At 41.3% G+C, this 13,523-nt stretch overlaps 1 protein-coding gene across 3 annotated transcripts in view; it reads left to right on the top strand.

The window, feature by feature from the left end:
- LOC148014983 (uncharacterized) overlaps positions 1-13,272 on the top strand; it is a 68,730-nt gene extending 55,458 nt beyond the window's left edge. For all 3 annotated transcript variants that reach the window (XM_087665662.1, XM_087665661.1, XM_087665663.1), the window contains 6 exons: positions 10,879-11,321; positions 11,415-11,762; positions 11,865-11,966; positions 12,493-12,555; positions 12,631-12,715; positions 12,801-13,272. In XM_087665662.1, coding sequence (XP_087521788.1) covers positions 10,879-11,321; positions 11,415-11,762; positions 11,865-11,966; positions 12,493-12,555; positions 12,631-12,715; positions 12,801-13,063 — 1,304 coding nt within the window. In that variant the 3' untranslated portion in view covers positions 13,064-13,272. The remainder of the gene's footprint in view (positions 1-10,878; positions 11,322-11,414; positions 11,763-11,864; positions 11,967-12,492; positions 12,556-12,630; positions 12,716-12,800) is intronic.
- The last annotated feature ends 251 nt before the right edge of the window (positions 13,273-13,523 follow it).

Raw genomic sequence — 13,523 nt, 5'->3', positions numbered from 1 at the left:
CACACTCTCTTGGCGCCAGCCTTCATCTCCGGTCGGCTGCGTTTATGGTGGCAATATGCTCCTCTTCAGCCGGTGTCTATCCTCCATAGTTAGCGACAGCATCTTCTGTGCTTCTATATCTTGCGTTTGGAGTCCACACTCTCTTAGCGTCAACATCCACTCTATTTGGCGTTATCCTCCACCCTTTTGGCGGTTCCACCTTCTGTTTGGCTGCCAGGGAGGTTCCTCACCTTCTGACATCTCTCTCCAGCAGGTGTCACCTTCATCAGAGGCAGTTGTACCTTGCGTTTGGTTCCTGGCTGCTTTCCACCCTTCTCACGTCACTCCATAGCTGGCGTTTCACTCCCAGAGGTTGTCTTCATTTGTGTTTTCAACATCTGGCTCATCCTTATCACCTGGCGTTACTCCCAGCAGCTGGCGTCACCTCATCAGGCTTGCGTTTGCAGACGGAGGCTTCATCGGCTGTCTCCCTGCTTATAGGTACCACTCTTCATCCCTGTGTTTGCATATTCAGAGGCTTCTCACCCTTCGACGGCAGTCTCCTTGCTCTAGGTGACACCTCCTCATCTTGCGTTTGCAGACTCAGAGGCTTCTTTAGCAAGCTTCCTGCACTCTAGGGCTTTCTTTTTGGTGCGGCACCCTTGTATCAGATTCACTTCATCAGCATGATTCATCTTTCATCATCTCTAGTGTTTCTTTTCTCTCTCAGTGTTTGCCGCACACACTTTGTGTTTTTCATCGCAAATCCTATTGTCTCTCTGGTCACTTGGTCATTTTGACAATTACCACCCTCTCGTAGAAGGAAGGATGGCTCATACTAGTCTCTATATTTGGTATGAGGGATTTGATTTTCTTATTTTTTATGTTGATAATATAGTCATCACCTAGATCGATGCTGGTCAAATTGTAGCATTTAAAATTGATATGCAATAGACATTTGCTACTAAGGATCTTGGTTTTCTCCATTATTATTTGGGCATTCAATTTGCAGCCCCTGAGGGGGGCATTGTTATGAGACAGTCTCGAATCTGCCTTCCTCCTCAGAGAGGGTGGTAATGACACGATTAGTCAATAATTACAACAAGCATAAAATTCACATAAATTGAAAAAGCACATTTTACCAATTTAATTGTGGACATTGGATAGCCTGTTGGCCCTAAAATTGGTGTGCCTTGCGATATTTTTGTAGCTTTTATTGCAAATGGATAGAGTACAACTGTGATTCTTTAATCTCCTCCACTAATCCAAGTGCCTCTTGCTGTCAAAACTGACGAGCAAGCCTTCAAACCAATTTGCCCTTTGGTTTTCTTGGGGACTTGCTTTCACTGTGCTCCTTGAAAGACAACTTAAGTCCCAAATTTGATATGGGCTGGTTGGTCTCTTGAATCTCCTTGAAATCCTTTAACTTCAGTTGTTGGAACTCAAGTCCTAGGCCCTCAATTTTGAGCATGCATCTTGAGGTAGTTGTCAAAACTTATTTTGTAATTTATTGTAGAGATTTTTCAATATCTACACCTCTGATGACTCAAGTGGCTAGAGTCATGGTTGTAGGATGAGAGAGGGTGCCATAGAGAGAGAAATTTCAAAATTTCATTGCGAGAAAGATTGAGAAATTGCTGTTGACCTGCTCAAACAACCATTGAATTTGTCACCTATAGCTTAAGACCACCAGAATGGCTGTTGTCCCCTCTTGTATGTTGTCGAGTGCACTGGAAGAACCTTGGGCTTTTGTCACCTGCACTTGGAGGGGTTCCAAACTGTTGTTGGTTTTGTGTAGGACTGGCTTGTCGTGGTTGCAAATTACATCAGTAACATTTCCTTGCTCTCTAACATGCTACATTCTCTCTCATAAAGGCTGAAATAGACTTCCACCAAGCCCCAAAAAGGTTTTTCCCACTTGCATGGGTAAGTTTTACCAAGTGGCATCAAAATATGATTTTAAAAATTAATTTAATAATTATTCTAGTGCCTTGAAAAATAAATCCACATATTGGCTAGGTCAACTTATCTTCTAAGTATGCCGGAGCAGTAAGTAGCCCTTAGATTGGCATTAATTAATTAATTAATATCTAGTCTATAATGTCGCCATTGACATTAGTAGCCAGTAAATTGGTCTAGGTCAAAATTTGACACTGGATACTGCCTAGGATGTTGTCATGTTCTCCTAGACTAGTCCGCCCAATCTATTGTTTTCTGCTGAAGGAAGAGAGAGACTAGCCACCTCATCCTTAGTTGCTAGGTTGGACAACATTGTCAAAATGGGATAAGTGGCCAAAACAAAGAACAAAGGGCTCAAAGGACAGCTCTACCTAATAGATTAGAAAAGACGAAAAGGTTCGGTGACTGCCATTAAACAAAGCTTTGGAAGAAGAGTCCAAACCAATAGTGCTAATCAGTCCAGATATTCTAGGACCAAATCCCATCCATTGCATTAATTGATTCAAGAAGAACCACTCTAGTTGGTCAAAGCTTTTTCTAGATCCAATTGAATCATCACAAGCTCCTGATTTGTGCAATGTGCATAGTCTATCTCCATTTGGACATTCAAGATATTATGCAGGATGTTCCTTCATTTGTTGAATTGATATTGTGTAGAATGCACAATATTAGGGATGTACAAATGCAATTTATTAGCCAAGACTTTCATAAGATCTTGTACACACTATTAAAATAGAGCTATCAAAGTTGTGGCCAATTGAGTTGCATATGTATCAAAGAACTCAGAAGTGAGACCATCCCATTCAAGACTCTTTATCTTTAGTTAAGTGCAACAAAACCATTACCTCATCTTGTGATATGTCCACATCTAACGATTCAGCTATATCTGGCAAAACTTGATTTTTAACCGGTTCACAAAACAAACAACTGGTTGCTAAGATTGTCTGAAACATATGATTGCGACCCAAGCAAATTCATAAAGTAATCTCTACACATATGCACAATTCGTTGAGGATTTCTAACCATTTCACTTATAGAATTGCTTTGCCTGACCACATTTTCCTTGGCATGTAATTGCCGATAAAATTTATGGGACTAGCAGTTATTATCTTGCAATCCCTCTGATAACACAGCAATTTTAGCCTGCTGATAAGACCGCATTTGACTAGTTTCAATGAGCTGTGACAGTTTCATAGAGGTAGAAAGCAATAGATGGTCTTGGGCAAAACCATTAGAAGAGACTATGCCAAGGCTAGGAGCTGCTCCGCAGCCTGCAATATTTGTTTGTGGAGTGCAGCTGTTTCACTCACTCTCTCTTTGACGCGAACGCTCACACACGCACACACACTCTCTCTCCCTCCCTCTCTCTCTCTCTCTCTATCTCTTGCATGCACACACAATTGCCAAGAAACACGTTTCATAAGGTTAGGAAACTCGTTTTGTACTTGGGCATTTAAAAAACGTATGAAGCACCTATTTTAAATTTTCAAAAGAGCACTACTCTAAAAAATGTGTTTGAACTTTTGTAATCAACACGTGTGACAGATTCATTTGACATATTGGCGGGACATTGATATTGATTGCAAGAATTTTTATCGAGTTTTTGTCTATGATACATGTATATATCGATGGCTTTTTCTATAATTAAATCTAATATTGTGATGGATAATGGACCATGTTTCATGTATATGTAATGCCATGTTGAATCTCTAGTTGCATTGTATAGGATCATGAATAATGATAATGATAAATTACATTATATGAGGCATAGGATAAAGTCTCATAATAGTTTTCTTTCATCTTGTATGAAACTCGTTTCTATTGTTTTAGGAAACTCGTATAAAACCTATGAAACTTGTTTCGTACCTCCTGTTTCAGAAATCCTTGGCAACTATGTGCATGCATGATTATTCCATACTTGGGCCAACAATTAGCCTTGTTTCCAATTTCATTACTGGCTGTGTACAGCAAGCAGGACTGCTCTAAGGTAATGTGTGAGGTGAAGCGGCAGGACCACTGTGTGGTGTCTTAGGCAGGAGACATGCTGCAATTGGGGAGGAGGAAGGCAGCTTTTTCTCTTTTTTGTTTTTTTCTGTTTCTTTTTTTGGGGGGCGGGGGGGGGGGGGGGGGGGGGGGGTTGTGGGAGGAAGGGAGTTGCATCCATAACTGCATTACTAGTGGTCCTTTTTTTCATCATTGGTTCTTTTGATTAGCACGTCATTTGTGTTGGGTGTGAAGTCCCTTCGTCTCCGTGTAAATAGACTTATGGGTGTGAACATACCCTTAATGTACCCTAACATATAAATACATTATTTTATTCTTTGTGTACCATCACATCGGTACACCTATCTCTGTGTTCACTCTTCCTCTAACTCTCAGCTCATCTCTGCCCTTTAGCTAACGCTTCGACCTTGCACGCCATTGGGCAGTCTCACCCCTTCAAACTGGTATCAGAGCTTCGGTGAAGGTGTGCGTGCTTCTCGAAGTCAAGGCGAGTCAGTTTTAGCTTGCGCGTGTGAAGAAAATAGTAGATCGTTTTTCAGCAGAAGGCTGTGCGTGCATCGAGGCGACACATTTCAGCAAGCTGTCACCTCCCACAGGTCAGGTTGTCAGTTTTCTGGTCTGTGCTAACAGGCGATAGGCAGACGACAGCCTGCACAAGTCAGACGACTGGAGATGACAGTTCCCAGGCAGGCGATAGTCAGGCGACATCAGACGATTGCAGACGACAGCTCCCTGGCAGGTGACATCAGATGACAGGCAGGTGACAGCTCACGAGGACAGGCGCAGGCAGATTTGTTAGGCGACAGGGACGCGGGACAGGCGGCTGGTCAACGGCTGATGTTTTCGTCACGATATCAGTAATTCACGTCAATTTTTTATTAATTTTGCAAGGAGACCCCTTGCTCACTGACCGGGTTCGTGTGCTCAAGCACAGTTCGCAAGTTTGTGCAGATTTAGGCACAGAAATTTGGGGCTTTTTCAGATTGAGTACTGCTCATGCAAGATTGAGGCATCTGTGTCAGAAATTGCAGACATTGTGTGCGTTTGAATTGGGGATTTCGCCAAATTTACTGAAATTTTACTTAGCCGAGTGAAATTTCTCAACGTTGGACCCATAAAATTTGGGGCTTTTGCTGTATTGGCGAATTTTTGGTCAGCTAAGTTAGATTGGCTGACATTGGTGCACAATTGGACCCAAGAAATTTGGGGCTTTTGCAAAACTTTGTGAAATTTTGCTAAATTTGCTCGTTTTATGCTTTCGGGAACATTTATTAATGCAATCGGGGTAGATTGGTCAGTGAAATTTTGGGCTTTTTACTGAAATCTGTGGATTTTGGCAAAGTTAATGCGTGAAATGCACTTTGGGAATATTTCTGAAGCAATCTTGTTGCCATAAGCAGAGTGATTTGAGCATGTTTTATCTCCCTCTTGTGCGATTTTGGAGAAATTGTAGAGAATTCTTGGTGTTTTGGGGTATCATAAGTTGATACGAGCACATATGTATGCAGTACACATGTTGGGCAGCTCCCATTGAGTTGATGTATTGCTGATTATTCATGTTGCAGCAGTCTTAGTGATCATTTGTAGATGTGGGATTGGTGCAGATGTATTTATGGTGATATTGCTGAAGTGGGAGTTATCTGGCAGTGATGTATGCATTTATTGTATGCTGAAATTGCAGTCATACTGTTGAAAGTCATTCATTCTACTGTTGTACATGTACTTGGATTGAATCTTGCTATTATTTGCTAAAAAAAAATTTGGGCTGAAATCAGCTGAATATTCAGCTCATTTTTGCTGTCATAAATTGCAGCATTGAATTTCCGGTGTATTGCTGAAAAATGGCTGCAAATGCTTCTAGCAGCAGTGACACAAAATCCCTCTTTGAAATCAAGAGGTTTGATGGCACTGGCTTTGACTTGTGGAAGGATGGGATGCAAGGCATTTTGTTTCTCAAGGACTGTGAAGATGCTCTCTAGGAGACTAAGCCTGCAGCTATGACAGATGTGGATTGGGCTAGACTTAATAAGAAGGCCATTGCATACATTAAGATGGCAGTGTCTGATGATGTACTTACATACATCAAGCATCTTGATACAGGTTATGCTATATGGAAAAAACTTAAGGATACTTATGAAAATACAACTCCTGTGCATCAAGTGCATCTTATGTGTAAACTTATGAACATGGAATTGGATGAGTCTAAGCCAGCATTTGAGCATTTGAGTGCTTTCACAGGGATTTTGAGTCAGTTGCAGGACTTTGGTTTGACTGCTTTCGATGATAAATTAAAAGCTATTTTCTTATTGATGACTTTGCCTGACAGTTGGGAATCTTTGGTTGTGTCACTTAGCAACAACCCCGCTTTGACTTTTGATGGTGTTAGAGGTTCAATCCTTAATGAAGAAATCAGAAGAAAGTCTAGTGGTGAAAGCAGTGGTTCAGCTCACCATGTAAGAGGTAGGTCTGAAAAGAGGGGTAATGCAGCTAGTAAAGGGAAAAGCAGAAGCAAAAGCAAGGGCAAACAACAGGATGTCACATGCTATCAGTGTGGGCGTAAAGGGCATAAAAATCTTGATTGCCGATACTTCAAGAAAGAGCAAGAAAGAAAGAAACAGTAGGGTAAGAAAAAGAAAGATGATGACAATTCTTCCTCAAAAGAAGTTGCAAAAGCAAATGTTGCATCCAGTGTGGTCATTGAAGAGCTTCCTGACACTGAAGAGATACTTGTTGTAGCCTCATGTAATGGTGTAGATATTATGGCAGCAATAGGTGATATGCACATCACCAAAAAGGAGGTAATTGATGCCTTACTTTCAGCTCATGATGGGCTGTCACAATCATGGATAGTGGACAACGGTGCTTCTTTTCATGTTACCTCCTCTTTGGAGTCATTTTTTGATTACACTGCAGGTTGCCTAGGCAAGGTTTACTTGGGTAATAACTATGCATGTGAGATAGAGGGTGTTGGCATCATTCACTTGGCTCTTGAAAATGGCCAAGAGCTGATTTTGTAGGAGGTCAGATTTGTACCTGGCATAAAGAAGAGTCTACTATCAGTTGGGCAGCTTGATGCTAAAGGGTACTTTACTGCATTTGGTGGTGGATCTCGGAAGGTCCATAAGGGCTCTATGTTGATTGTTAAAGGCAGCAAAAGGGGGACTTTATATTACTTGCATTGTAAAGCATTACCTGGCAAGTTCTTGGCCATGGCTGAAGTCCATTCACAGATGGAGCTTTGGCACAAAAGACTTGGCCATATGAGCCAGAAAGGCCTTCAGGTTCTCTTCTCTTTAGGGAGATTTGATGTAAAAGGCTCTGGTCTCGAATTTTGTAATGATTGCTTATATGGAAAACAAGTGAAGTCTCCTCATTACTCTGGTGTCGTTAAGAAGTCTAATGCTCTTGACCTAGTACACTCTGATATGTGCACTATGCCCGTTAATTCGTATGGGGTTGCACGGTACTTTGTTACTTTCATTGATGATTTCAGTAGAAAGTCATGGGTGTATACACTTAAGAGCAAAAAGGAAGTGTTGGATTCTTTTAAAAAATTTCATACTTTTGTTACCACACAAAAAGGGCTTAAGTTGAAAGCCATAAGAACAGATAATGGGGGTGAGTATGTCTCAAAAGAATTTAACAAGTTTTGTGAGATGCATGGTATTAAGAGGGAGTTGACAGCCCCTTATAATCTTGCATCAAATGGCGTGGCTGAAAGATTTAACCGCACACCTTGTGAGAGAGTCAGATGTATGCTGCCCACAGCTAATCTCTTGGAACAATTTCGGGGAGAGGCTCTTAAAACTGCAGTTCATGTATGCAATCACTTTCCCAATCGTGCATTGGAAAATGGCATTTCTGAAGAGGTTTGGTTTGGCAAACCTGCTTCATATGACCATTTGCGTGTCTTTGGCTGTGATGCCTTTGTGCATGTACGTGTAGAACAGAGGACCAAACTAGACATGAAATCCATCAAGGGCATCTTCATAGGATATGGAGATGAGGGAGAGATGGGTTATAGAGTTTGGCTTCCTCAGGGCAGGAAGATAATATGCAGCCGAGATGTAGTATTTAACGAGGTAAAGTTGTTGAAAAATGCTACACATGGTGGTCTTGACAAAAAGAAGGTCAAATTTCAGCATGAACAGCCAGCCATTCAGCAGCCATTAGCTGAAAATTCTGTCTCTTTTGATGCTGAAAATGAGCAGCAACCTATTGTGCTACAGCCAGAAGATCATGGACAGCAAATAGATGCACAGGATGAAATAGGACAGCAAGAAGAACATGCTGAAAATAGATTACAGCAGCAAGAAAATGTTGAAAATCAGCCACCTGGCGATGGTGTGCACATTCCTCAGGATGTAGGCCCACTGCCTGATAATACAGATCATTGGGTAAGACGGTCTACACATGTCATGCAAATAACACATGGGAGCTTGTACCTTTACCCAAGGATAGGAAAGCTATTCCTAATAAATGGATTTACAAAGTGAAATGTATTGATGGGAAGCCCAAGTATAAGGCACTGTTGGTTGCTAAGGGCTATACACAAAAGGAAGGCATAGACTTCCAGGAGGTCTTTTCACCAGTGGTGAAGATGACTACGCTCCGTGTTTTGTTTGCTCTCACTGCATCCTTGGATTTAGAGTTGGATCAGATGGATGTGAAGATTGCTTTTCTTCATGGTGACTTGGATGAAGAGCTGTACATGAAACAACCAGAAGGATTTGCTATTCCAGGAAAAGAGCATTTGGTTTGTAAGCTGAAACGCAGCTTATATGGGCTGAAACAAGCCCCTATACAATGGTACAAAAAATTTGATACCTTTATGCTCAGCCATGGATTTAAACGCAGTCATGCAGATCACTGCTTATACACTAAAAAGGCTGATGATGGCAGCATTATTGTGTTGGTTTTATATGTGGATGACATGCTGATTGCAGGACAGCATAAGAGTACTTTGAATGCTCTTAAAAGACAGCTGAGTTCAGCCTTCTCTATGAAAGATTTGGGGCAGCTGAACACATTTTGGGCATGTGCATTAAAAGAGACAGAGGGCAGCATTTGTTGTTTCTCTCACATGACAAATATATCAGCAAAGTACTTGATAGGTTTAATATGGCTGATGCTAAGCCTCTTGGTGTGCCTTTACCGCCACATTCAAAGCTTAGCAAATCTGATTGCCCTAAGGATGATGCAACTGCTAGTATGATGAAGGGTATACCTTATGGATCAGCTTGTGGATCTTTGATGTATGCCATGGTTGCAACTCGCCCTGACATTGCTCATGCAATGGGAGTTGTTAGCAAATTTATGTCTAACCCTGGCAAGCCACATTGGGAAGTAGTGAAATGTATCTTTAGATACTTAAAAGGTACACAAGAAAAGTGTATATGCTATGGAAAGGGTACATTAGAGTTGCAGGGATTTTGTGATTCAAACATGGCAGGAGATCTTGACACTAGGAAATCTACTAGTGGGTATGTTTTTACTTTGGCTGGTGGGGCTATCTCTTGGTGTTCAAGATTGCAAAAAATTGTGGCACTGAGTATTACAGAGGCTGAATATATTTCAGCCACAGAAGCTTCTAAGGAAGCTATTTGGCTTAGCCGTCTGGTCAAGGATTTTGGTCTTTCTTCACGTACACCAGTGCTTGGTTGTGATAGCTAGAGTGCTGTATGTTTGGCTAAGAATGCCATGTTCCATGCACGTACCAAACACATAGATGTTCGGTATCACTTTATTCGACAGGTCTTGGATGATGGTCTTGTCACACTGACTAAGGTCAAAACCCAAGATAACCCTGCAGATGTTCTCACTAAGTCTCTTGTAAAGGCTCAGCATGAGCATTGCATTCGTTTAGTGGGAGTTGGTTAGCTTAAAGGTACCACTTCGGGTCTTTAAGTGGGAGGTTGTTGGGTGTAAAGTCCCTTCGTCTCTGTGTAAATAGACTTATGGGTGTGAACACACCCTTAATGTACCCTAACATATAAATACATTCTTTTATTCTTTGTGTACCATCACATCGGTACACCTATCTCTGTGTTCACTCTTCCTCTAACTTTCAGCTCATCTCTGCTCTTTAGCTAATGCTTTGACCTTGCACGCCATTGCGCACTCTCACCCCTTCAATTTGTTAGCCTTGTTTACAACTCCATTACATTGCAACATCATGCACAGGCTTATGAAGGAACCTAAAAGGTCCATATCAATTGCAAATGCTCTACAGAGTATTGTTCTGGTTGTATGTATATCTGATAAGTAGTTCTTATTTTCAAGGACCTCGGAGACTGTTATCAATCAGTACCATGTGGTGTAAACACCTATTTGAGGCAGTACATGTGACAAAGTAGACTGTTGGCTAGTGTATCAATCCAATTTGGAGTGCCACAGGACTCCAGAGTCGTCTGAAACTGAAATGTTTACCTTGTGATGCATTTATTCAGATGACCAAGGTTTTTGTTTGATTGTTTCTTCCCTTTTCAGTAAAGTGTGAGTTAGTACAAAAAATGAACTCCTTAAGAGGGACATAATGTCTGCAAGAACCTAAAATGGAACATGGAGAATCCAAGTAGAGTTACCAAATTGATTAACTTGGATAATGTTAAAAGAGTATTATTGGAATGGAGTTTGAAGGTTCATTGTTCACTGTATGTCTGTAACTCATCAACTTTTCCTTGAAACTTGTTATGCTTTTCAGGGCAGTGTTGCTGATTATGGCTTTAATTTTTCTCATGTTTGCTGATCATGGCTTTAATTTTTCACACGTTTGGTTTTTTTCTGCTTTCTGTCAGTAGTAATTGATCTTTAGAACTCAGTCTTCAATACAAGAACTTTTAGAAAGACAATCATTGAAGTAAAGCATTTAAAGCTTAAGACTAGTGGATATTTGAGAGTCTATTCCTGATGTTGCCATCAAACATGCCATTGCAGTTAAAAGTGCATCATTGGAAGGTGGACAAAGACAACCTACAAACACTGAATCAAAACAAACCATGGTGGCTGCTGCCTGTGCTCCCCCAGCATCAGCATTGCCTATCCCGACATCTATAACACTGCCAACTAGCACTTACACTATCTCAGAAGCTACAGCTTCTGAATCTGTTCAAAGTCATACTGCATCATCAGGGCTTGCACCAGATGCATCAAGGATTGTGTCTACCAGTAATTCTGATATGGGATCTATTGCTGGTGCTTCTAGAGCAGAAGCACCATCTATAAGCAGAACACAATCTGGGACCCAAAACAGTGATTTGCCTGTTTCTCCCTTGAATTCAACCACATCCAACACAGCCCCATCCTCTCCATCATCATTATCTGGGGTTTCAACAGGGCCTGCTTTGATAAAGAAGTCTTCTCTTAATCCAAACGCAAAGGTATAGGAAACTGTTTCAATGCAATTCTCTTGCTGTTGAATTTTGGTCAAGCAGGCAAATTTTTCTTAAACTAAGGCTGTCTGGTCTTCTCAGGAGTTTAAACTAAATCCAAATGCAAAATCATTTACACCAAGCTTTACTCCTGTAAGGCCATCTTCACCACTGGTTCAAGGATCTGTATATGTGGCTGGGGGAATGCCACCAGTGGCACCGTTACAAGCTGTACAAGTTGGTGTCAGTGTCAACCCTTTGATACAGCAGCAGGGTCAGGGAGCAGCTAAATTTACACCATACAGCCCAGTTGCTGTAGCAGGCTCAGGTACAGCTCCCTTCTTGCAGTCGCCAGGAGCAACGTTCACACCAGGCGTGTCAGGAGCAGGTGTACCACCTACATTAGCAGGGCAAACTGCGTTGAAGATGCAACCTCAATTACAACCACCTGTAAGCATAAGCGAGTTTTAAAAATTTTACACTTAAGTTCCTGTAATATTTATTGTGTTGTTATATTGGACCTTTCAAGAATTTTATGCAATGTCGTTTCAGGCTGTAGGACATTCCTATGGGTCCCAGCAGGCCATTAGATTCACTTCCCAGGCTCCACCTGTGCAGCCAGCATCAACATACTTGCACCCCACCAGTCAGCTAGTAAGTGCTTATTCTTGTTAACAACTTCAGCCACGAGAAGGTTCTTGACATCTGTACTTATGGGGGTCTATAGGTTATTCAGCACTGAATACGTACTTAGGACATTAGCTTTGAGATAATTTAGTAGCTCAAATCAGATCTCTGCATTTCATTATTATAGTAGCTTTAAACCTTTTGCCAGCCTTGACTAGATAAAAAACAAGCAGTGGTTTCTTTGAAATAAGCAAGAGCAGAGAATAATTGGACATTGTGTGTCACCATGGAGTGATTGTTGGCACATGCATGAAATAAAAAGCTGATGATTAAGTCAAGCATCTTGAAGCTGCTGTGGCATATATCTTGCCGTTACTGCTTGAAATATATGCCTGTGTATAGTTCCATACTTCAAATCTGAAAATCCTTTATCTTTGATCACTTGATTACTGCTTGAAATACATGCCTGTGTATAGTTCCATACTTCAAATCTGAAAATCCTTAATCTTTGATCACTTGATTATCTAAATTCATATAAATGTAATGTTGGCAGTACTCACAACAAATGATGTACGGTCAGCCTGGGCAAGTTGTGTACTTTCAACCTTTCCCCCAGGTATAGCCCTTGTCTTGTTAACCCATTGATGCTTTTGTTTTCCTAGGAAGGTTGCTTAACAAGGGGATTTTGCAGGGGCCTCCAATGCCACCACCACAGCCAGCACAGACAACTTCCCAGCAGCAGCAGCAGCAACAGCAGCAGCAGCCAAGACATCATGGTAGGCACATGCATCTTAATTTGTCTTGATCTCTATCATCTCAAAGAAGCATCTCAAAGGTTTTTGTTCAACATTCCTATAACAGGCACTGGAGTCCAAGCAATGCAATTTTGTATGGCACCACCTTTTATGGGAGGACAACCTTTTCTTCCACAAGTACAGATGTCTCAACTTCACAGCCCCATGCCTCCAACAGCAGGTGTACTAGCTCCTACCACGTTGCCAGGCATACAGCCTTCCCAAGGAGTAGTTGGAGGAATAGTTCCTGCAGCACAAAGTTCTGGCAGTCTGTCTGGTACCAATGCAATCCGGGTTGGTGGAAAGGTTGCTGGGGGAACATTCCAATAGTAGATTCTCATAGAATTGAGTTCATCTGATTCAAATGGGTAGCTGCTAGTTTGTGTCGGTAGGTCATTATTTGTCAGGAAAGTATAAGTGTAACATCTGTACATTTGAGTCATAATCAAGCAAATCAGAAAGTAGATTTAGGAGCCATCAGATGTTATCTTTTCTTTTTGCAACCTCAAAGTTTTTGATGCCAGTATTTGATTTACGTTTTTCCTTGCAGCATAGCTCGGTGCTTAGTTTTTCTGACAAGGTCAGTACATAAAAAGTCATATCATTGACTAGCCATTAGATTATGGATGATGTCTTGAATCTGAAATATGCAAGGTATTCGTGATTATTGCATCAGTTTTGTGAAACGTTACAGTGCATTGATTAGCCTGGTCAACTGTAATAAGTTTTAAAATGCTCTTTTCACGCCTGTTCAATACAAACATTTGAGGTCAACAAATTAACGGCTGGC

The sequence above is a fragment of the Lygodium microphyllum genome, chromosome 24 (genome assembly GCF_053477565.2).
Source record: "Lygodium microphyllum isolate KBCC chromosome 24, Lygodium_microphyllum_v1.1.10, whole genome shotgun sequence".
Lineage (NCBI taxonomy): Eukaryota > Viridiplantae > Streptophyta > Polypodiopsida > Schizaeales > Lygodiaceae > Lygodium > Lygodium microphyllum.
The sequence above is the reverse complement of the archived record's forward strand: the minus strand, read 5'-3'. Positions and strand labels throughout refer to the sequence as shown.